This window comes from Zonotrichia albicollis, chromosome 35, assembly GCF_047830755.1.
Source record: "Zonotrichia albicollis isolate bZonAlb1 chromosome 35, bZonAlb1.hap1, whole genome shotgun sequence".
NCBI lineage: Eukaryota > Metazoa > Chordata > Aves > Passeriformes > Passerellidae > Zonotrichia > Zonotrichia albicollis.
The window spans coordinates 3,554,615-3,578,706 of record NC_133853.1 but is presented as its reverse complement, the minus strand read 5'-3'; the positions used below and the strand labels follow the sequence as shown (position 1 = coordinate 3,578,706).

At 47.0% G+C, this 24,092-nt stretch overlaps 3 protein-coding genes, 1 long non-coding RNA gene and 1 other non-coding gene across 5 annotated transcripts; 4 read left to right on the top strand and 1 right to left on the bottom strand.

Annotated features, from left to right (window-relative positions):
- Positions 1–979: 979 nt before the first annotated feature.
- On the bottom strand, positions 980–1,051 carry TRNAE-CUC (transfer RNA glutamic acid (anticodon CUC)). The gene has a single exon. It is a non-coding gene; the product is annotated as a tRNA-Glu (tRNA).
- A 1,388-nt stretch (positions 1,052–2,439) lies between these two features.
- On the top strand, positions 2,440–6,746 carry LOC141726471 (uncharacterized). The gene is made up of 8 exons (XM_074531376.1): positions 2,440–2,974; positions 3,102–3,175; positions 3,261–3,392; positions 3,495–3,574; positions 3,770–3,884; positions 4,090–4,179; positions 6,383–6,487; positions 6,696–6,746. Exons 1-8 carry the CDS (start codon positions 2,863–2,865, stop codon positions 6,744–6,746), a joined length of 759 nt encoding a protein of 252 aa, XP_074387477.1. The 5' UTR covers positions 2,440–2,862.
- Positions 6,747–7,706: 960 nt separating this feature from the next.
- LOC141726470 (uncharacterized) lies at positions 7,707–10,134 on the top strand. The gene is made up of 6 exons (XM_074531374.1): positions 7,707–7,997; positions 8,748–8,903; positions 9,008–9,109; positions 9,275–9,377; positions 9,532–9,591; positions 9,943–10,134. The coding sequence occupies exons 1-6, from the start codon at positions 7,869–7,871 to the stop codon at positions 10,080–10,082; spliced, it is 690 nt and encodes a 229-aa protein (XP_074387475.1). The 5' UTR covers positions 7,707–7,868; the 3' UTR covers positions 10,083–10,134.
- A 3,509-nt stretch (positions 10,135–13,643) lies between these two features.
- Positions 13,644–17,813, top strand: LOC141726469 (myosin-binding protein C, fast-type-like). Its single transcript, XM_074531373.1, has 4 exons — positions 13,644–13,737; positions 15,459–15,618; positions 16,874–17,010; positions 17,775–17,813. Exons 2-4 carry the CDS (start codon positions 15,519–15,521, stop codon positions 17,811–17,813), a joined length of 276 nt encoding a protein of 91 aa, XP_074387474.1. The 5' UTR covers positions 13,644–13,737; positions 15,459–15,518.
- A 131-nt stretch (positions 17,814–17,944) lies between these two features.
- Positions 17,945–19,948, top strand: LOC141726485 (uncharacterized). Its single transcript, XR_012577692.1, has 3 exons — positions 17,945–18,138; positions 19,362–19,387; positions 19,861–19,948. It is a non-coding gene; the product is annotated as an uncharacterized LOC141726485 (long non-coding RNA).
- The last annotated feature ends 4,144 nt before the right edge of the window (positions 19,949–24,092 follow it).

Sequence of the window (24,092 nt, the reverse complement as noted above, 5' to 3'; positions counted from 1 at the left end):
CCCCCCCCCCCCAGAAGAGCAGCCAGCCAGAAGGAGAAGGGGGTGGAAGACTGCCCGGCTGGAGCGGCAGCGCGTGGGCAGCGTGCGTGGGAGTCGCTCCGGGACCGACAGCAGAGACTGAAAACTTTTAACCCTTTCTTGCATGACTGGGGCCTTGCAAAAATGCTAATCCTCCTCGAAGCTGAATAAGGAGGGAGATGAGAGATGAGATGAGACAAGGACTTTGGCCCGAAGATTGTGGAGATGATTGGATGGGGAGAGATGATTTGGAGTGGCCTTTTGGCTGGACTTTTTCTTGTAGCCATGGACTCAGTTGTTCCTGTGACACAGACTGCATTTAGGGGGAGGCAGTGCCTCAAAACCAGGAGGGTTCATTCGTGAGGACCCCCCGGCCCCAGGGGGTTGGAAAAATATGGGGGGGACAGATGTCCCAAAAGCAGAGACTGTGCCTTTTTGGAGTGAGACAAGGCATCCTTGAAAGACAACCCTAAAAGCAGCTCTGGCCATGTCTCGGTGGTGAGAGCACTGGGCATGGAAGGAACATGTCACAAGCGGCAAAAGGACTTTTTTTTCCCCGGGCGGTGCCGAAGTGACAAGGAAGCATCCGAGGTTTCAGTGTGTTTCCAGGAGAAGCCTATGGAACAAGAAGGACTCCTTTCCTCTTCATGAACTGCAGTTTGAGTATACTAAAGTGTCGTGCCGGGCTGGGCAGTTGGTGTTTTTGAGAGAATGTATTGGATTGGGAAAGTCAGGGAGTGGGGAGGAGGAAAAGTGGTTTTTGTAAGGTTTTCAATTTTTTTTCTTTTCCTTATAGTCTTTCCCTATTTTTCCTGTAGTTTTAGGTAATAAAGTGTTCTTTATGTTTAAGTTGGAGCCTGTTTTGCTTATTCCTGGTCACATCTCACAGCAGACACCAGGGTGAGGCATTTTCATGGGGGGTACTGGCTCTGTGCCAGGCTCAAACCATGACATTTTTTGGTTCCCTGACCGGGAATCGAACCCGGGCCACGGCGGTGAGAGCGCCGAATCCTAACCACTAGACCACCAGGGATTTTCAAGTTTTTACCTCATATTTTCCACCTTTTTTCCCATCATATTTCATGCACTTCTCCCCTCACGTCTCCCACTCTTCCCTCTCTCACATTTCCTTTCCTTTTCTCCCCTCACATTTCCCGCCCTTTTATCCCCTCACGTTTACTGCTCTTTTCTTCCGTCTCATTCCCTGACATTTTTTCCTCTCACCTTTCCTACCATTTTTTCCTCTCACTTTCCCACCCTATTTTCCCCCACATTTCCCATTTTTTACCTCACATTTTCTACCTTTTCCTCTCTCATGTTTCATGCTCTTTCCTCCCCTCACATTTCCCTCACTTTTCTCCCCTCACATTTCCTGCTCTTTTCTCCGTCCACATTTCCCACCATTTTTTCCTCTCACCTTTCCTACCATTTTCCTCTCATTTTTCCCCACCCTATTTTCCCCCACATTTCCCATTTTTTACCACCTCACATTTTCTGCCTTTTTCCCCCCTCATGTTTCTCACCCTTTCCCCCCTCATGTCTCCCACTCTTTTCTCCCCTCACGATTCCCATCATTTTTTCTCTCATATTTCCCACCCTTTTTTCTCTCACGTTTTCCATTTTTTACCTCACATTTCCCACTTTTTTCTCCCCTCAAGTTTCCCACCCTTTTTCCCCTCTCATTTCCTGACATTTTTTCCTCTCACCTTTTCTACCATTTTTTCCTCTCACTTTTCCCACCCTATTTCTCCTCACATTTCCCTTTATTTTCCTCACATTTTCTGCCTTTTCTCCCCTCAAGTTTTTGCCATTTTCTCCCCTCATGTTTCCTGCTCTTTTCTCCCCTTACGTTTCCCATCATTTTTTCCTCTCACTTTTCCCACCCTATTTTCCCCCACATTTCCCATTTTTTACCTCCTCACATTTTCTGCCTTTTCCCCCCCTCATGTTTCTCACCCTTTCCATCCTCATGTCTCCCACTCTTTTCTCCCCTCACTTTTCCTATCATTTTTTCCCCTCACTTTTCCTATAATTTTCCCCCTTACATTTCCCATGTTTTTACCTCATGTTTCCTGCCCTTTTTCCCTCATGTTTCCCATCCCTTCCTCCCCTCACGTTTCCTGCTCTTTTCTCCCCTCACACTTCCCACCATTTTCTCCCCCTCATATTTCCCAACATTTTTTCCCCTCACCTTTCCCACCTTTTTGCTTCTGCCTTTTTCTCCCTTTCATATTTCCCCCTCAAAATCAGCATTTCCCCTCAAGTCTTCCACTCCTGGCTGTCTCCATGTCCATCACCCTCACAGCCCTTGATCTTTTTTACCATCCATAAGTTTTGGCAGCTCAGGACTGTTTCTTTGTTTCATTGCTGCTTTTTAATAAGTTATTCTCTATAAATAAAATGATTCTGTATATTCTGTATATAATATAAAAGATTCTGTATATAATATATGCATTTCTGTATATAATATATACAGAAATGTATATAATATATACATTTCTGTATATAATATAAATGAAATTTATTCTATATATAATATATAAGAAATTGTTCGTTATGTAACAGGTTATGTAAGAGGGATCCACAGGTGGAACGTTCAGTTTGGAACACTGGGGGTGTCACAATGGACGCTAGGCGACACCTCCCGTGTTCCACGGAGGAGCTGTTGGTGGGACAGCAACTCCCAACCCTCAGTGTCCACCTGGACATCGACCAGAGCGGACGCAAGTGCCCAGCTGGGTGACAAACCTGCGAGCACAGCTCACTCTTGCCTTTAAATTAATACGATTTTCACTCAACTACACTTAACATCCCATTCTCTGAAGAACTCCCTTCTTCTGAAGAATGGAAGTGACTTCTCCAAGCCTGCCCATCGTGAGCTGGGAGAAGCCTCGTGTTCCTAAAAAGAGCAAATATGAAGCGGAGCCAATCGAGATGACCAGGGTGGAGCAACTCAGTGAGTGAGGGGCCCTTAGGGATTGGGCAGGGCTGGGGCCTAACAGCAAACGGAAGCCATTTTCGGCTGCTTCCTCTCTGCTGTCACAGCACTCCCTGAATTTCTCCCTTCTCTCCCTCTTTGTTAGATGATTGCTGGATTCCTACTTATGCTCGCCACTTCGTGGAGTTCATCTATGATTTTGCCACCGATCCTAGCAAGGTATATCCATGTTTGATGGTGGTTGGCTCTGCTCTCTCAAGGCCCTAGGTGTCCTCATGCTGATCCGTTGTCACTGTCCCCCCAGTTCCAGGAGGAGGAGCAGAAGGAGGAGTTCCTGCACAACATCTCCAACCTGTGCAGAGAATCCATTGTCCATGATTTCTCTGAGGACCTGACTGAGTTCTCCAATAAATACAACCTGGTGGACTTGATTGAGGTGAGGGGGCAGGGACCCTCGTTACCCTGTGAGGGCAGGGCATGGCTCTGGTGGCACTGGGTGCTGGCAGCTGCCATGTTCCAACCCAGCTGTGCTCTGCAGACCATGCTGAATCTGGAGCCCAAGGATGAGATTCGCAATCGCCTGCGGCGCCTTGCCATGCTTGCCTTTGCTGGACTGAGGTAAAGGCCCAAAGGCCTTCAGGCCTTTCCCTACCCTTCCCTTCCCTTCCCTCCTTTTTTTCCTCTCACTTTCCCCACTCTTTTTTCCCCTCACAATTCCCATTTTTCAATGGGAATTGAAAAAACGCAGCACCTTTAGTGGTGCTGCAGGAGACCTTGAGGTGCTGCTCCAACTAGGCCTCTCTCTTTTGGCAGCACCATCGGGGCACTGCTGGACATCAAAAAGGTTTTAAGACTCTGCTTCAACAGCGTCTTTTTCCTTCGTCCAAGCGCGGAAATGCCGGAGGAGCAAGAAAACCTCTGCACTCGGGTGAGTTTTGGGAGCACTTGAGAAGCTTCCAGGCCTACTGGGCTGCAGATTCAGTCTCAGCTTTCCACCCTCATTTCTTCATCCCTTGCTGGGTTCCAGCACTGCCCGTTCCCGTGGCATTTCCTCACATTTTGGGGTCAGATCAGAGTCCTGGTGCTGTGAGGGACAGCGGAATCGTGACCGTTGCTCTGTGCCCCCCTTGCAGGCCCTGCTCACCATGGACACCATGCTGCAGGTGATGATGCTCAACACTCCTGGCGCCAAGCGCAGCGAGATGATGCAGGACATGCTGGAGGTCAGCACTGAGGGGGGAAGGGGGAAGGAGCCTCCCTGCAGGATTTGCTGGAGGCTTTACTTCTTTGAATTGCTAAAAATTTTAAATTAAGGGGATTAAATTAAATTAAATTAAATTAAATAAAATTAAATTAATTAAATAAAATTAAATTAAATTAGATTAAATTAAATTAAATTATATTAAATTAAATTAAATTAAATTTATTTTAATTTAATATTAATCTTAAATTAAATTTAAATTTATTTTAAATTAATTTAAATTTTGAATTTTAATTAAGTTGTTAATTATTATTAATTATTTATTATTTGGATTATCAATTAATTATTATTAATTATTATAATAACTATATAATATAATATTATATAATATTATATTATACTATATTATGTTATGTTATAATATATTATATTATATTATATTATATTATATTATATTATATTATATTATATTATATTATATTATATTATATTATATTATAATATATTATTATAATATATAATAATTATATAATTATAAAATGTTATATATTATAATATTATACATTATTATAAAATATTATATATTATATTTATATATAATATATATTTATATATAACAATATATAAAAGATATCTATAATATAATAAAATATGATATAATATAATATGATATGATATGATATAATATAATATAATATAATATAATATAATATAATATAATATAATATGTTGTTATGTTATGTTATGTTATATTCTGTTATATTATATTATGTGCAATTATATATTATATATATTTATATATATTTATATAATATAAAATATATTATATACTATACATAATTTATATTATATATAAATTAATATTAATTTATAATTTAAATATTAAAAGTTATGAAATAATGTAAAACTTATTTACTGTTATTAAATAATTTATTTACTTATTAATTAATTTAAATTTTAAAGTTTTAATTAAATTGCTTGTGTCTTGGTTTGGAAAGACAGGAGTCTTCTAAGCTTCTCCTGAAATGGAGAATGTAAACTTTACTTTTCTGAATTGCTATAAATTTTAAATTAAATTAAATATATATAATATTTATATATTTAAATATACATATTTACATAATATAATAAATTATATTATAGTATATACATATATTATAATAATATAATATATTATAATATAATAATGTTATATATATTTATATATAATATATATTATATATTATATATATGATATATATAATATATATCTAATATAGTATACATTTATATATTTTTTTATAATATAATATAATAAATATAATACATTATAATTTATTTATAATATATATATAGATTAATATAAATTTTATTTATTATTAAATAATTTAGTTAATAATTAATTAATTAAAATTTTAAATTTTCAATTAAGTTGCATGTGTCTTGGTTTGGAAAGACAGGAGCCTGCTAAGCTTCTCCTGAAATGGAGAATGCAAACTTTCTTTCCTTTTCTGAATTGCTATAAATTTTAAATTATAGGGATTTTATTTAATTTAAATTAAATTAAATTATTTTAAATTAATTTTAAATTAATTTAAATTTTGAATTTTTAATTAAGTTGCTTGTGTCTTGGTTTGGAAAGACAGGGGTCTGCTAAACTTCTCCTGATATGGAGAATGCAAACTTCCTTTACTTTTCTGAATTTCTATGAATTTTAAATTAAGGGGCTCTGAAATAAATAAATAAAAAAGGATAAAATAAACAATGCTGGTCTCTAGAACAACAGAGACACCAAAGTCAGAACTCAACCTGACACTTTATGTTGGCAGCAATCTAATTGGAATTGTGATTGCAGTCTACCTGAAGTGTCAGGTGTGGTTCTGTTGGAGCAGGGTTTTGTTTTCTTGTAGAAAAGGAAACATAATTACAGTATTCTGCAGAATTACAGTGTTCTTCTTCTGAAGATCTATTGGAAGAAGAAGCAGCTGCAGTTTTTTCTGGGGAATCCAGTGGAGAAAGCCGTGCTGCTGTTTTAGATTATAAAAATTATAAATTGGATTATAAATGGATTGATAAACTGGATTATAAATGCTTGGCTCCTCCCTCTGGGCGGAGCATCTCCCAATGGGATGTTACAGTTCTTATCAGTCACGCACTGATATTTAACAGCTTATCAGCAAAAGTTCTTTCTCAAGGGAGGAAGAACTTTTTCTTTTTCTTCTCACCTGCATTTGCTGTGTTTGCAGGTTCTGCTGGAATACCTGCTGTCTGACAGGGCAGAAGTGCAGGAGAGAGCCATCGACAGGATTAAGGCACTCTGCCATATGCTGACTGACACTGCCCCCAAGGAGGTATGGACTGCTCACCCTCCATCCCTGTGTCCTGGCACAGCCACAGCCCCAGAACTGCCCTCAGACCTCACCTCAACCCTTCTGCTCCTCTTCCTCAGGATGATGAAGATGAGGATGAGGAAGAGGCTCCCAGAGCCCAGATCCAGATGCCAGTCCTGGGCAAGCTGCTGGGCAATCTGTTTTTCATGCTGTTCAAGCCAAATGAAAGCATGCCAACGGTGGTGGAAATTCTCAGCACCCTGATGGCGTTCCTCTCTGAGCAGAAAAGTAAGATAAGCTGTGGTGGGCTGCATTCCCCACTTAAACCTATTTGTCCTCCTTGGCCTTGTGATGGCCCCTTGTTCTTGGTGTGGGTGCCACCATCATTTCTTTTTAGGTGACAACCCAGAGAGTTATGTCCAGCCCCCAGAAGATTGGGAACCTGAGATCACCTCCTGGGTGAATGCATCCAACGCCTGGAAAGTTGAGGTATGGAGCCATCCCACCTTGTGGGACTCTCACCTGTGGTATCAGCAGGGAGATTTGTGTGTGAAAAAGGGCACGGAATCAATGGGGACGTCCCTGGTGAAATGAGAATTGTGAGGAATTGTGGGTAAAAATGGGAGGAAAGGGCGGGAAATGTGAGGGGAGAAAAGAGCGGGAAACGTGAGGGGAGAAAAAGGGTGGGAAACACAAGAGAAAAATGGTGGGAAAAGTGAGGGGGAAAAGTGGGAGAAATGTGAGGGGAGAAAAGGAAAGGAAACATGAGGGTAGGAAAGGGAGGGAAATGTGAGGGGAGAAAATGGAGGGAAGCGTGAGGGGGGGAAGGGTGGGAAAAGGGGATTAAAGGATAGGAATGTAAGGGGAGAAAAGTGGGGGAAATATGAGGAGGTAAAATGGCACTGGCTGGCACTGACCTCTGCTCCCTTCCTTCCTGCCCCAGGCCTTTGGGAGATACCTTGGGCCGGATGAGAGAATGGGAGTCGTCCTTGAGGCCATTGAGATTTTGGGACGCTTCGACATCACGAACAAGGATGGGCCTGTGGCATTCCTGGAGGAGGTCAAGAATACCCCTGAGATGTGGCTGATGGATGTAAGTGACCTGTGGTGGGATTGCTTTGTCTTTGAGCCCTGCCAGGTTCCTGCCTCCATTCCCCTCCTGAAGCCACCTTGAGGCAGCTTAGCAAGATCAGGGCTCTGGAGACTCTGTCGGAGAGTGACGATATGGTGAGCAGGCATCTATCAGGGGCAGAATGTGGCACCTGGACTCTGAGGTCTCAGAGAAGATGGTGGCTTGGGGATGGTGCTCTGAACGCCCTGCCTGCCATGATGTGGCCTGCTGGCTGTTTTGAGAGCTGAAATTCTCACAGAATGGAAACTCTCTTGTACACAGGCCAAGAAAATGAAAAGCCTCCTGCCCGAGATGACGGCTCTGGACACCTTCCACAATGTTCTGGGGCAGCTGAAGAAGAAAGAGGCCAGCAGCATGGCTCTGAAGGCCGTGGAGAGGCTCTGGAAACTGTTTGATGCGGTAAGGCTGAGTCTGACACCACAGAGGGGCCCTGGGAGCAGCACTGGAAGCAGGTCCTGCTTCTCTGGGCTCTCCTGGGATGGATTCTGGGCCTTGCAGCCCAGCTGGGCTTTTGTAGGAGCCTGGAGCATTGAGTCTGGTCTCAAAATAGTGGGGAATGTGAGGGGAGAAAGGGCAGAAAACGTGAGGGGGAAAGGTGGGAATGTGAGGAGAAAAAGGGCAGGAAAGGTGAGGGAAGAAAAAGGGAGGGAAATGTGAGGGGAGAAAAAGGGGAAGACACATGAAGGGAGAAAATGGAGGGAAACGTGAGAGGAAAAAGGGCAGGAAAGGTGAAGGGAGAAAATGGCGGGAAAGGTGAGGGAAGAAAAGGGAAGGAAATATGAGAGGAGAAAAAAGCAAGAAATGTGGGAGGAGAAAAAGGGGGAGAAACGTGAGGGGGAACAGGGAGGGAAACGTGAGGGAAGAAAATGGTGGGAAAGGTGAGGGGGGAAAATGGTGGGGAACATGAGGGGAGAAAAAAGGGCAGGAAAACTGAGGGGGGAAAGGGTGGAAAGCATGAGGGGAGAAAAGAATGGGAAATGTGAGGGGAAAAGGGAAACATGAGGGGGAAAAGGATGGGAAACATGAGGAAGGAGAGAAAGGAAGAAAATTTAAGGGGAGTAAAAGGGTGGGAAACCTCAGTTCAGCCCCTCCTGGCTGCGGGCAGGGAGCCATTGTGTGTGAAGCTCACCTTTCCTCCTCCCTAACCAGAGAGAGGAGTGTCTGCGGGAGCGCTCCATCTCCCTCTTCAAGGAGCTGCTGGGCAAAACCATACGGAAGGACAAGGAAGCCATGAAGAGAAACTCCTGGAAGGTCATGGTCCGGCTCGTTCTTCACATCAGTGACGAGGCCCCCAGCGTGGTCAAGGTACCGATGTCTGAGCATGGCTGACACTCCTCAGGGGTCCTGGCCATTGTGGCTTGGGTTCCTTCCACAGGCCCTGGTGTCACCTCACTGCTTTTGTCCCCCAGGCCTCCAAGGAAGCCGTCGTGGCTATAGCTGAGCTCTTCAAGTGGAAAGAATTCAAGGAGCTGGCTCAGAAAGAGGAGATATGGAAGATGAGCGAGTTCCTGGTGAGGATGAGCCCCAGGCTGGGAGAGGGATGTGAGGGATGTGAGGGATGTGAGCTCTGCATGTGGGCCCAAAGCCTGGAGCCTCCTCCATGGCCCTGGGATGAGGGAGGGCTCTGAGCCATGGGGCTGCTCTAAGGAATGCTCACACCTTTGTCCTCTCTCCAGCTGGCCAAGGACAGCAGCAGGGCTGAACAATATGTGCTGGAGAGCCAGCCCTATCTGCTGAGCCCTCAGGCCTCGATGCGAGAGGCCGCCCTCAGATTCTTAGGTGAGTCCCAGTCCCCAGGATCCCTTTTGTGCCTTCCCTGCCATCACAGGTGGCTTTGGCGGCCATCTTGCCTTGTTCCACCCCCGGGCTGCTGAGGGGAGGGCAGGGTGGCCATGTTGGTGAGGAGCAGGGGCTGATGGAGCTTTGTGCCCAGGGCTGGCTGCACGACGCCTGGCAGGGCGCAATGAGGCGACCATGGATGCGCTTCTCACCGGTGAGTGAGTGGGGAACCTTGGGGGATTATTATGAGGGGAATAAAGGGAAATGTGAGGGGATAAAAGGGTGGGAAATGTGAGGGGAGGAAAGGGAGGGAAACGTGAGGGGAAAAAGAGGGAGAGAAGCATGAGGGGCGAAAAGGGCAGGAAAGGTGAGGGGAGAAAATGGTGGGGAACATGAGGGGAGAAAAGGGAGGGAAAAGTGAGGGAAAAAAAGGCAGGAATGTGAGGGAGAAAAGGGAAAGGTGAGGGGAGAAAAGGGTAGAAAAACTGAGGGCAGGAAATGTGAGGGGAGAATAGGGAGGGAAACGCTTCCACAAGGCCTCATCTGGGCTCCATTTTTGTTGTAGAACTTGGATTAATGGAAACACGAGAGAAGGATCCCTCCATCGCTGCATTGGCAGCTCAGACCGGCCTGATCCTCACCGCTCTGAAGGATCGGCGCAAATCGGGATTGTCCCTGCGCGGGCTGTGCCGCTGGTGCCGTTGAGCAGAGAGGGACCTTCCTTGCCAGGGCACGGACTCCAACACCTGCTGGAATCATCATCATCGTCGTCGTCGTCGTCATTGTCATCATCGTCGTCATCGTCGTCGTCATCATCAAGCGAAGAATGCCCTGGCGTTTGAAGGTCCCTCTCAAAGGCACAGCCACGACCGGTCAAAGTGAGGGCAGAGATCCAGATTCTAGTCCTGAGGAAGCTGCTGGAACATCTTTTCAAGGCGCTCAAGACACAAAAAGCTGATTTATGCCTCTGGATGGCCTCAGCCAAGTTCATCTTTGGGCAGGAAGGCAAGAAGAGCTGGTGTGGCCACATGACCCCGACGCATCTGCTGGTGTCACAGAACCTGAAATATCTGAAATATTCTGAAAATACTGCAGGCCACAGAGAAGAATCCTCGGATTCTGGAATCTCTGGATCTCTGAAATCCTCGGGGAGGAGTTGGTGTGGTTAGATCCAAGCCCAGCCACAGACCACTCTGAACCCCCTACATCTATTATTAGTTTAGATAGACAATTTAGATAAGTAAACAAGATAGATAGATTATATATGTTACTAACATCAATATACTAGTAACATATATACATTATTAATAAATATTACGAATTTTACGAAAATAGAAACATTAGGAATATAGACATTAGGAATATAGACATTATTAGGAATATAGACATTAGGAATATAGACATTAGGAACATATACTATGTTATTAATCTAATAAACGTTGTTGTTCTATTATATGTAGTAGTTTGATATATATATAATCTTTTTAAATGAAATACCGAGCTTACTTAAATTGACTGCAGAATTGATAATGAGTGCACCATAAAGGTGCAGAGGAACTTGGTGGGGAAAAAGTGAGAATTATGGGTGGGAAAAGTGAGAAGGAAAGGGTGGGAAATGTGGGGGACAAAATGGTGGGGAACGTGAGGGGAGAAAAAGGCTGGAAAACAAAGGTGAAAAGGAGGTTAAACTTTAGTGAAAAGGATGGGAAATGAGAGAAAGAAAAGATATGAAACAGAAGGGGAGAAATGGTGGGAAACATGAGGGGCAAAAAGGGCAGGAAACATCAGGGGGAGAAAATGGAAGAAAATGTGAGGGGAAAAGGTGGGGGGGAACTTGAGGGGAGAAAAGGGCGGGAAATGTGAGGGGAGAAAAGGGGGGAAATTGAAGGCAAAAAGGACAATAAACTTTGGAAATGAGAGGAAGAAAAGGCATGAAACAGAAGAGGAGAAATTGTGAGAAACATGAGGGGAAAAAGGGGGGGAAATGTGAGGGGAGAAAAAGGGGGTGAAAACATGAGGGGAAAAAAAGGTGGGAAATGGAATTCAAAAAGGAAAGTAAACTGGAGTGAAAAGGAGGGAAATGAAAGGAAGGAAAGATAGGAAACAGAAGGGGAGAAAAGGTAGGAAATGTGAGGGAGAAAGGGGTGGAAAATGTGAAGGAATGAAGGAAGGAAACGTGAGGGGAGAAAAGAGCAGGAAACATGAGGGGACAAAATGGTGGGGATCATGAGGGGCCAAAAGGGCAGGAAATCTGAGGGGAAAAAATGAGAATTGGAAGGCGAAAAGGACAGTAAAATTGAGTGAAAAGGGCAGAAAATGAGAGGAAGAAAAGATATGAAACAGAAGGAGAGAAATGGTGGGAAAAATGAGGGGAGAAAGGGGAAGGAGCCATGAGGGGAAAAAGAGCGGGAAACGTGAGGGGAGAAAAGGACGGGGGGAAATGTGAGGGGAAAGAAAGGTGGGAAATGGAAGGCAAAAAGGAAAGTAAATTGGAGTGAAAAGGACTCGCTTAATGACGGAAATTAAAGGAAAGAAAGGTACAAAACAGAAGGGGAGAAAAGGGAAATATGAGGGGGAAAAAGGGTGGAAAACATGAGGGGAGAAAAGAGCAGGAAACGTGAGGGGACAAAATGGTGGGGATCGTGAGGGGCCAAAAGGGCAGGAAATCTGAGGGGAAAAAATGGGAATTGGAAGGCAAAAAAGACAGTAAACTCAAGTGAAAAGGATGGGAAATGAGAGGAAGAAAAGGTATGAAACAAAAGGGGAGAAATGGTGGGAAATGTGAAGGGAGAAAAAGAAGGAAACTGCGAGGGGAGAAAAGAGCGGGAAACGTGAGGGGAGAAAATGGGGGAAACGTGAGGGGAGAAAATGGGGGAAACGTGAGGGGAGAAAACGCACCAAATTGAAGGCAAAAAGGATGGTAAACTTGAATGAAAAGGATGGGAAATGAGAAGAAGAAAAGGTATGAAACAAGGGGAGAAAAGATGGGAAATGTGGGGGGAGAAAAAAGCAGGAAACATGAGGGGAAAAAGGGTGAAAAACGTGAGGGGAGAAAAGCGAATGAAACATGAGGGGGAAAAAAGACAGGAAACAGGAGGAAAAATGGGTGTAAAAGATAAAGGGAAAAAATGCAAATAACATGAGGCCAAAAATGATGGGAAATGTGAAGGGACAGAAGGGTGGGAGGTGTGAGAGGAAAAATGGTTGGAAGCTTGAGGGGAAAAGGGTGGGAAACGTGAGTAAAAAAGGGGAAAATGTGAGAAAAAATACCAAAAAAGACCCCTGGGGCGCTTGGATTCCTTAATGCTGCCACGGCCAAAGCAAATCCTTGCAGTGGATTCTGTGGGAATTTGGGGGGTCCTGCTTGGTCCCTCCCAAAATCACACAGGGAGGGACCCCCAGATTTGTTCCATTTTGGACCCTTTTTTGGGGGTGTCTCAATTTTTTGGGGGACGGGGTCACGCCCTTAGGACCCCAATTTTGGGAGGGGTCCCCAAATTCTGGGGGAGCTTGCACCCTTGGGATCCCAATTTTGGGATAGTCCAAATATTTTGTGGGATGGTCCCTTTTTTGGCCGGGGCGGGGGGGTGGGGGTCACGCCTTTGGGACCCCAAATTTTGGCTGCGATGGTTGCACTCCAAGGTCGTCTTTATTAGGGAAGGGTCCCCAAATTTTGGGGGAGCCCCATTTTTGGGAGGGGGTCTCACCTTTGGGTTCTTTTTTTTGCAGGCATCCCTAAATTCCCAAATGTTTGGTAGGGGTCGCACCCTTGGGAACCCAAACTTTGGGGGGGTCCCCAAAATTTTAGGGGCGAGTCGCATTTTCCAGGGTCTCTTTCCAGAGGGATGGACCTCAATTTTTTTGAGGGGGGGTTCTTTTACTTGGGGGCGTGTCGCTCCCTTAGGACCCCAAATTTTTGGGGTTTCGCACCCCTGGGACGCCAATTTTTTGTGTGGGGGGTCCCATTTTGGGGTCACTCCACCTCGATCCCATTTTTCCGGTGGGAGGGGCGGAATTCTCGCTCTCCTCGCTGTTCCCATTGCCATAAAAACCTCCCATTCCCATGGCAACCGCCGTTCCCCCAATATCCACCTCTCCCTCGCCGCTGTTCCCGTTACCATGGGAACTGCTCAACACCCCCACCGCTGTTCCCACGGTTGAGCTTCCTCCCCCCGCGCTGCTGTCGCCATGGAAACTCAGTATCCCTCCCTCCGCGCCGTTCCCATGGCAACCGCGCATCCGCAGTGTCCCCCCCCCCGTGCCGTTCCCATGGGAACGGGAACAGCGCGGGGAGGAAAAATCCCCCCCGGGACCTGGGGCGGTTTTGGGGCGGTTTTACGGGATTTTGGGTCTATTTAGGGTCAGTCACACCCCAAAACCATGAAAAGCACCAAAAAATACCCCTAAAACCACCCCAAACCCCCTCAAACCCACTCCAAACCCAGCTCAAACCCTGTACACCAGCCCCAAATCACCCCAAACCCATCCGAAACCTCCCCAAACCCACCCCAAATCCCCTAAACCCAGCCCAAACCCAGCTCAAACCCCCTAAAGCCAGCCCAAACCACCCTAAACCTCCCAAATCCACCCAAACCTCCAAAACCCACCCCAAATCCACCAAAACCCGCCCCAAACCTCCCAAACCCAACCCAAAATCTCTCAAACCCACCCCAAATCTACCTAAACCTACTCTAAACCCACCCCAAATCCCCCCAAACCCACCCCAAACCTCCAAAACCCACCCCAAATCCACCAAAACCCGCCCCAAAACCCCACAAACCCACCTTAAACACAGCTCAAACCCCATAAAACCACCCCAAACCCACCCAAAACCCATCCTAAACCTCCAAAATCCAACCCAAATCACCCCAAATCCCTGCCCAAACCCACCCTAACCCCTAAAACCCAACCCAAATCCCTCCAACCGCCCCCAAACCCACCCCAAATCCCCCAAAACCCAACCCAAATCCCCCAAAACCCAACCCAAATCCCCCTAAACCCACCCCAAAACCAGCTCAAACCCATCCTAACCTACTCTAAACCTCCCAAACCCACCCCAAATCCCCCAAAACCCAACCCAAATCACCCCAAACTCCCTAAACCCACCCTAAACCCACCCCAAATCCCCCAAAACCCAACCCAAACCCACCCCAAACCCAACCTAAAACCCCCTCACATCCATCCCAAATCACCCCAAACTCCCTAAACCCACCCCAAATCCCCCTAAACCCACCCTACATCCACCTAAACCCACCTCAAATCACCCCAAATCCCCCGAAACCCAACCCAGATCACCCCAAATCCCCCTTAACCCACTCCAAACCCACCTCAAACCCACCCTAACCCCTAAAACTCACCCCAAATCCCCCCCAAAATCCCCTCAAACCCCCCAAAACCCCTCAGCCCCCCAAAATCTCCCCCAAAACCCCCTCAAATTCCCCCAAAACCAACTCAAAACCCCCCAAAACAGCCTCAAACCTTCCAAAAACCGCCTCAAATCCCCCCAAAACCACCTCAGATCCCCCCAAACCGCCTCAAATCCCCCCCTCAAAACCCCCTCAAACCCCCCAAAACCCCTCAGCCCCCCAAAATCTCCTTGAAACCTCCTGAAACCCATCTAAAACCCCCCAAACCTCCCCAAAACCATCTCAAAGCCCCCCAAAACCCCCTCACGACCCCCCAAAACCCCCTCAAATTCCCCCAAAACCACCTCAAACCACCCCAAAACCAACTCAAAACCACCCCAAACCCCCTCAGCTCCCCAAAATCTCCCCCAAAACCCCCTCAAAACGACCTCAGGACCCCCCCAAAACCACCTCAAACTCCTCCAAAACCCCCTCAGATCCCCCCAAAACCCCCTCAGATCCCCCCAAAACCGCCTCAAACCACCCCAAAACCGCCTCAAACCTTCCAAAAGCCCCCTCAAATTGCCCCAAAACCACCTCAGATCTCCCCAAAACCCCCTCATGACTGCCCAAAACCACCTCAAACCTTCCCAAAACCAACTCAAAACCACCCCAAAACCCCTCAGCTCCCCAAAATCTCCCCCAAAACCCCCTGACGCCCCCCGAACCCCGCCAGGAGTGGTTCACGGTGTACGAGCACAACCGGCCCCTGCGCTGCACGGCCTCGGAGCTGGTGATGGGCAACGAGTCCCTGTTCAAGGTGTTCAGCGAGAACCTGTGCGGGCTGAGCGAGAAACCGGGGCTGTCCTGCAACACGGCCGTCATCCCCAAAGCGGGTACCCCCAAATTCGGGGGGTTTGGGAGGAGTTTTTGAGATGGTTTTGGGGGGATTTGGGGGTGTTTGAGGTGTGTTGGGGGGGTTTGAAGTGGGTTTGGGGGGATTTGAGGTGGATTTGGGGGGATTTGAGGTGGATTTGGGGAGGTTTGGGGCAAATTTGGGGAGGTTTCTGTGAGTTCAGGAAGATCCCTTTGATCCCCAAACCCACTCAAAGCATCCCCAAAGCGGGTACCCCAAATTTTAAGGGGTTTTGGGGGAGTTTGAGGTGGTTTTGAGGTGGTTTGAGGTGTTTTTGGGGTGATTTGAGGTGGTTTTGGGGTACATTTGAAGGAATTTGGTTCCGTTTTTGTGGGTTCAGGATGATACCTTTGGTCCCCAAAACCACTCAAAGCATCCCCAAAACACCAACCTCAAATTTTGAGGGGTTTTGGGGCAGTTTAAGGTGGATTTGGGGTGATTTTGGGGTGGTTTGAGGTGGTTTTGGGGTGGTTTGAGGTGGTTTTGGGGCAGATCTGAAGGGATTTTGGTTCAGTTTTTGTGGGTTCAGGAAGATCCCTGTGATCCCCAAACCCACCCAAAACCCAAACCCCAAATTTTGCCATTAATTGCGTCTTAATTGTGATTTTTAATTAATTGATAATTAATAATTTAGAGTGTTTAAAAGGGAATATTAAAATTGTAAAGCATTTTTAGGGCCTCACCCACACTTTGTGCGCTCACCTTGATAAACCCCCCCTTATTCCAACCTGGGGGCGGGACCCCAACCCTTGATCACCCCCAAGGTTTTTTTGGGGTGCCCGTAACCCAAAACACAAAACTCAAATTCTGAGGGGTTTTGGGGCAGTTTAAGGTGGATTTGGGGTGATTTGAGGTGATTTTGGGGATGTTTGAGGTGGTTTTGGGGTGGTTTGAGGTGATTTTGGGGTGATTTAAGGTGGTTTTGGGGTACATCTGGGGGGATTTTGGTTCAGTTTTTGTGGGTTCAGGAAGATCCCTGTGATCCCCAAAACCCAACCCCCAAATTTTGCCAATAACTGATCTCTTAATTGAGATTTTCTAATTAATTAAGAATTATTAATTCAGAGCGTTTAACAGGGAATATTAAAATTGTAAAGCATTTTTAGGGCCTCACCCACACTTTGTGCCCCCACCTTGATTAAACCCCCCCTTATTCCAACCTGGGGGTGGGACCCCAACCCTTGATCCCCCCCAGATGTTTTCAGGGTGCCCCTAACCCGCTGTGGCCCCCCCAGAGCTGCGGCTGAAGCCCCCCCAGTACCAGGAGCACGATTTCCGCTCGGCGCCGCAGTTCCTGACGCCGCTGGTGGATCGCAGCGCCGTGGCCGGATACTCCACCGCCCTCAACTGCACCGTCAGGGGGCACCCCAAGGTCTGGGGGGGGTTTGGGGGGACCCCCGGGGGTGTGCAGCCTGAGATTGGGGGGGTTTGGGTGGAGATTTGGGGTCCTGGGTGGAGATTTTGGGGGTCCTAGGGGGGTTTTGGGGTACCCCTGGGGGTGTGCAGCCTGAAATTGGGGGGTTTGGGTTGCTGAGTGGAGATTTGGGGTCCTGGGTGGAAATTTTGGGGTCCTGAGGGGTTTTGGGGGACCCCCGATCATGTTCACCCCAATATTAGGGGGCTTTGGGTGGAGATTTGGGGTCCTGAGGGGTTTTGGGGTACCCCTGGGTGTGTACACCCCAAAATTGGGGGGGTTTGGGTGGAGATTTGGGGGTCCTGGGTGGGTTTTGGGGTAACCCTGACTCTGAAATTGGGGGCGTTTGGGTGGAGATTTGGGGTGCTGGGTGGAGATTTTGGGGGTCCTGAGGGGGTTTTGGGCATCCCTGGGTGTGTTCACTCCAAAACTGGGGGGGGTTTGGGTGGAGATTTGGGGTCCTGGGTGGAGATTTTGGGGGTCCTGAGGGGGTTTTGGGGTACCCCCAGGTCTGATCAGCCTGAAATTGGGGGGGAGTTGGGTGGAGATTTGGGGGTCCTGGGTGGGTTTTGGGGTGTCCCAATGGGGCTATGGATGCATCCCCAGGTCTGGGTGTTTTTGGGTGTTTTTGGGGTGGTTTAGGGGTATTTTCGGGTTGCTTGAGGTATTTTCGGGGTGCATTTTGGGGTTCCCTGACCGTGTCCCCCCCTCTCCCAGCCCAGGGTGGTGTGGCTCAAGATCCAGGTGTGGGGTTCACCTAGAGAGGGTTTTTGGGAAGGGTTTTTGGGGTGTCCCAATAGGACTGTGACCTCACCCCTGGGTCTGGGTGTTTTTGGGGTGCCTTGGGGTATTTTCGGGGTGCATTTCGGGGCTCCCCTGACCGTGTCCCCCCCTCCCAGCCCAAGGTGGTGTGGCTCAAGAACCAGATGGCCATCGGGGATGACCCCAAGTTCCTGGCGCGGCACAGCCAGGGGGTGCTGACGCTGCTGATCCGCAAGCCGGGGCCCTTCGACGGCGGCACCTACACCTGCAGGGCTGTCAACGAGCTGGGCGAGGCCCTGACCGAGTGCCGCCTCGAAATTCGGGGTGAGGGGCGCCCCAACATGGGCCGGGGGGTCCCCACAATCACGGGGGGGGTCCCCAGAATCGCGGGGGGGTCCCCAAAATCGGGAGGGGTTCCCAAAGTTTTGGAGGGGAGGATGTGAATACCGTTGTGAACACCTGGGGGCGGAACGGCCAGGGGGAGAAGGGGCACCCCAAAATTTGGGGGGGGTCCTGAGTGATTTTGGGGTGAGGGGGTCCCCAAAATGAGGGGGGGTCTGCAAAATCATAGGGGGTCCCCAAAATCGGGAGGGGTTTCCAGAATTTTGGAGGGAGGTTGTGAATAGCTGGGCGAGGGTTGTGAACACCTGGGGGAGGAGCGGCCATGGGGAGAAGGGGCACCCCAAAATTTGGGGGAGGTCCTGAGTGATTTTGGGGTGAGGGGGTCCCCAAAATGAGGGGGGTCCCAAAATCATTGGGGTCCCCAAAATCGGGGGGCGTCCCAAAATTTTGGAGGAAGTCGTGAATAGCTGGGTAAGGGTCGTGGTACCTGAGATGATTTTGGGGTGAGGGGGATCCCCAAAATTGGGGTGGTCCCCAAAATCTGGGGGAGGCCCTGACTGATTTTGGGGTGAGAGAGTCCCCAAAATGAGGGGGGGTCCCCAAAATGGGAAGGCGTCCCCAAAATCAGGGTGGGTTTCCAAAATTTTGGGAGAGGTCGTGGATATTTGGTGAATATCTGAGACTGATTTTGGGGTGAGGGGATCCCCAAAATTGGGGTGGGGGTCCCCAAAATCTAGGGGAGGTCCTGAGTGATTTTGGGGTGAGGGGATCCCCAAAATGAGGGGGGGTCCCCAAAATCAGAGGGGGTCCCCAAAATCGGGGGTGTTCCAAAATTTTGGAGGAAGTCGTGAATAGCTGGGGGAGGGTTGTGGTACCTGAGATGATTTTGGGGTGAGGGGGCTCCCCAAAATTGGGGGGATCCCCAAAATCTGGGGGAGATCCTGATAGATTTTGGGATGAGGGGGTCCCCAAAATCATGGAGGGTCCCCAAAATTTTGGGAGGAGATCATGAATACCTGGGGAGGGTTTGTGATTACCAGAGGGAGAAAGGGCTCTCCAAAATTTGGGGGAGCTCCTCAGGATTTCAGGGGGTCCCCCAAAATTTTTGGGGTACCTTGGGAGGGGTTCCTGATATTGGGGTGGGGGCATTGTGGGTTTGGGGGGGGAATTGAAGTCCCCTCAATGTTTTGTCTCTCCCTTCACAGTGCCCCAGTGATGGTGACAAAAAATGGTGAGGGGGTGCTTCATTTGGGGTGCTATTAATTTTAATTAATTAATTTTAATCAATTAATGAATTAAAACCTCCCCTATGTAATTAGGGGGTTTGATTGGGAAGTTTAATTGGGGTGTATTTAATTGGTGGGGTTTGGTTGGGAGGATTAATTGGGGGGTTAAATAGAAGGGTTTTACTTGGGTTTAATTGGGGTGTTTTAATTAAGGGGTTTAATTAGTGGTTGCTTTAATTGGGGGAGATTAAATGGAGATGTTTAATTAGGGATGTTAATCAGGGGGGCCTTTAATTGAGGGAGTTAACTGGTGATCTTTGGGGCTGTATTTGGGGGATCTTTAATTTGGGAGGTTTAATTAGGAGATTTTTAATTTGGAGGGGGGGTGTTTAATTGGTGGGATGGATTTTGAGGTGACGTTTGAGGGGTTCTCCCTCATTTTGGGGTGCTGACCCCCATTTTTGCCACCGTCCTGCAGAGCCACGGGCCCATGGTGGTGAGGAAGAAGAGTGTGTGGGTGACGAAGGCCCCATGAGCCCCAATAAAAATAAAGAATCTGAGCAATCCCCCAGAGTCTTTGTGCTTCATTTTGGGGAGGGGGCACCTGAGGAATCGGGGAGCGCTTTTCCCACCTTTCCCACTTCATGGTTTCTTCTCTTTCGGTGTTTCCTGGCCCTTTTTCATTCCATTTGCTGCCTTTTCTCCCCTTATGTTTCCCTCCATTTTTGTCTCCTCACCTCAGGTTTCCCACTCTTTTCTCCCTCATGTTTCCCTTTATTTCCCCTCACATTTCCCTCCCTTTTCTCCCCTCACATTTCCCTTTTTCTCTCCCCTCACATTCCCCACTCTTTTGCCCCTCACATTTCCTGCTCTTTATTCCCCTCATGTTTTCCAGCCTTTCTCCCCTCACATTTCCCTCCTTTTTCCATCACATTTCTCCCTCATGTTTCACGCTCTTTTCCCCCCTTTATTCCCCTCACATTTTTTACCCTTTTTCCCCCTCATGTTTCCCACTTTTTCCTTCACCGTTCCTGCTTTTTATTCCTCTCACATTTTGGGCCCTTTTCTCCCATCATGTTTCCCACCCTTTCCTCCCCCCTCACATTTCCCTCCCTTTTCTCCCCTCATATTTCTCACTCTTTTCCCCTCATATTTCTTCCCCTTTTTCCCCTCACATTTCCTGCATTTTTTCCTCCCCTCTCACATTTCCCACTCTTTTCCCCCTCACATTTCCTGCTCTTTATTCCCCTCATATTTTGGGCCCTTTTCTCCCCTCACATTTCTCACTCTTTTCTTGCTTTGATGTTTAAATACAGTAATATGTTAGTTTTTGCTTCCCTTGTACCGGCTTGATGCGCGTGTGTAACCCAAAGGTGAATTAAGGTGAATTAAAGGACGAAGAGGAAGAGGAGAGGCCTTCATCAGCGACTTTGGCAAGCTCGTACGTGAGGTGGCAAAGGGTCCAGAGCCCTGCACTCCGTACCCCGCGGTTATCTTTCGCTTATGCGCTGCTTTTGGAACCAAATTATCCCTTATTTTTAATCAAATTATACTGTCGATGTATATTTTTTAAACGATTCGATTAAAAATTGCTGCTGTCTCAAATATTGTTGGGTTTTTTCTTACGATGGGATAATTGGGCAAACATAACAAGGGGGTTGGCTTATCAAGGGGCTGGCTTATCAGGGGATTGGTTTATCAAGGGGCTGGTTTATCAGGGGTTGGCTTATCAGGCCTTTCCCTCCTTTCCTGCCCTCACATTTCCCTCCCTTTGCCCCCTCACATTTCCTTCCCTTTTCCCCCTCATGCTTCCCATTTCCCCCTCACATTTCCCCCATTTTCCCCTCACATTTCCCCCCATTTTCTCCCTCACATTTTCCCCCATTTTCTCCCTCACGTTTCCCTCCCTTTTCTCCCCTCACATCTCCTGACTTTTTTCTCATTTTTTTCTCCCTTCCCCCCCTCACATCTCCTACTCTTTTGTCCCCTCACGTTTCCCGCCATTTTTGCCTGATATTTTGCACTTTACCAATCACATTTTCTGCCCTTTTCCCTCTCACACTTCCTGCCCTTTCGTCCCCTCACATTTCCCATCCTTTTCTCCCCTCACGTTTCCTGACATTTTTTCTACTCACTTTTCCCACTCATTTTCCCCTCTAGTTTCCCATTTGAAATCTCACTTTTCCTGCCTTTTTCTCCCCTCACATTTCCCACTATTTTCCCCTCATGTTTACCACCATTTTTTCCTCACAATTTTCCACCCTTTTCCCCCTCACATTTCTCATTTTTTACCTCATGTTTTCCACCATTTCCCCCTCATGTTTCACGCTCTTTCCTCCCCTCACGTTTCCCGACGTATTTTCCTCTCACTTTTCCCACTCTTTTTCACCCCACATTTCACATTTTTTACCTCACATTTTCTGCCTTTTTTCCCCCTCATGTTTACAGCTCTTTTCTCCCCTCACATTTCCCACCCTTTTCTCCCCCTCACCTTTTCTACCATTTTTCCTCTCACTTTTCCCAGCCTGTTTTCCCCCACATTTCCCATTTTTTACCTCCTCACATTTTCTGCCTTTTTTTCCCCTCACATTTCACGGCCTTCTCCCCTCACGTTTCCCTCACTTTTCTCCCCTCACATTTCCCACCATTTTTTCCTCTTGTTCCCCACCCTTTTTTCTCTTACATTTTCAAGTTTTTACCTCATATTTTCCACCTTTTTTCTCATCATATTTCATGCATTTCTCCCCTCACGTCTCCCACTCTTCCCTCCCTCACATTTCCTTTCCTTTTCTCCCCTCACATTTCCCGCCCTTTTCTCCCCTCATGTTTACAGCTCTTTTCTTCCCTCCCATTTCCTGACATTTTTTCCTCTCACCTTTCCTACCATATTTCCTCTCACTTTTCCCACCCTATTTCCCCCCACATTTCCCATTTTTTACCTCACATTTTCTGCCTTTTTCCCCCCTCATGTTTCTCACCCTTTCCCCCCTCATGTCTCCCACTCTTTTCTCCCCTCACATTTTCCTGCCCTTTTCTCCCCTCACGGTTCCTAACATTTTTCTCTCACATTTCCCACCCTTTTATCCCTCACAATTCTCATTTTTTGCCTTACATTTTCTGCCTTTTTTTTTCTTCATGTCTCTCACTCTTTTCTCCCCTCACATTTCCCACCCTTTTCTCCCCTCACATTTCCTGCCCATTTCTCTCCTCAAATTTCCTGCTCTTTTCTGCGTTCACATTTCCCACCATTTTTTCCTCTCACCTTTCCTAACAATTTCCTCTCACTTTTCCCACCCTATTCCCCCCCCCCCCATTTCCCAATTTTTACCTCCTCACATTTTCTGCCTTTTTTCCCCTCACATTTCACAGCCTTCTCCCCTCACATTTCCCTCACTTTTCTCCCCTCACATTTCCCACCATTTTTTCCTCTCGTTTCCCACATGTTTTTCTCTTACATTTTCAATTTTTTACCTCATATTTTCCACCTTTTTTCCCATCATATTTCATGCACTTTTCCCCTCACGTCTACCACTCTTCCCTCCCTCACATTTCCTTTCCTTTTCTCCCCTCACATTTCCTGCCCATTTCTCTCCTCAAATTTCCTGCTCTTTTCTCCGTTCACATTTCCATTTTTTCCTCTCACCTTTCCTACCATTTTTCCTCTCACTTTTCCCACCCTATTTTCCCCCACATTTCCCATTTTTTACCTCCTCACATTTTCTGCCTTTTTCCCCCCTCATGTTTCTCACCCTTTCCCCCCTCATGTCTCCCACTCTTTTCTCCCCTCACAATTCCCATCATTTTTTCTCTCATATTTCCCACCCTTTTTTCTCTCACATTTTCCATTTTTTACCTCACATTTCCCACTGTTTTCTCCCCTCAAGTTTCCCACCCTTTTCTCCCCTCTCATTTCCTGACATTCTTTCCTCTCACCTTTTCTAACATTTTTTCCTCTCACTTTTCCCACCCTATTTCTCCTCACATTTCCCTTTATTTTCCTCACATTTTCTGCCTTTTCTCCCCTCAAGTTTTTGCCATTTTCTCCCCTCATGTTTCCTGCTCTTTTCTCCTCTTACTTTTCCCATCATTTTTTCCTCTCACTTTCCCCACCCTATTTTCCCCCACATTTCCCATTTTTTACCTCCTCACATTTTCTGCCTTTTCCCCCCCTCATGTTTCTCACCCTTTCCATCCTCATGTCTCCCACTCTTTTCTCCCCTCACTTTTCCTATCATTTTATCCCCTCACTTTTCCTATAATTTTCCCCCTTACATTTCCCATTTTTTTACCTCCTGTTTCCTGCCCTTTTTCCCTCATGTTTCCCATCCCTTCCTCCCCTCACGTTTCCTGCTCTTTTCTCCCTTCACACTTCCCACCATTTTCTCCCCCTCATATTTCCCAACATTTTTTCCCCTCACCTTTCCCACCTTTTTGCTCCTGCCTTTTTCTCCCTTTCATATTTCCCCCTCAAAATCAGCATTTCCCCTTAAGTCTTCCACTCCTGGCTGTCTCCATGTCCATCACCCTCACAGCCCTTGATCTTTTTTACCATCCATAAGTTTTGGCAGCTCAGGACTCTGTTTCATTGCTGCTTTTTAATAAGTTATTCTCTATAAATAAAGTGATTCTGTATATTCTGTATATAATATAAAAAATTCTGTATATAATATATACATTTCTGTATATAATATATACAGAAATGTATATAAT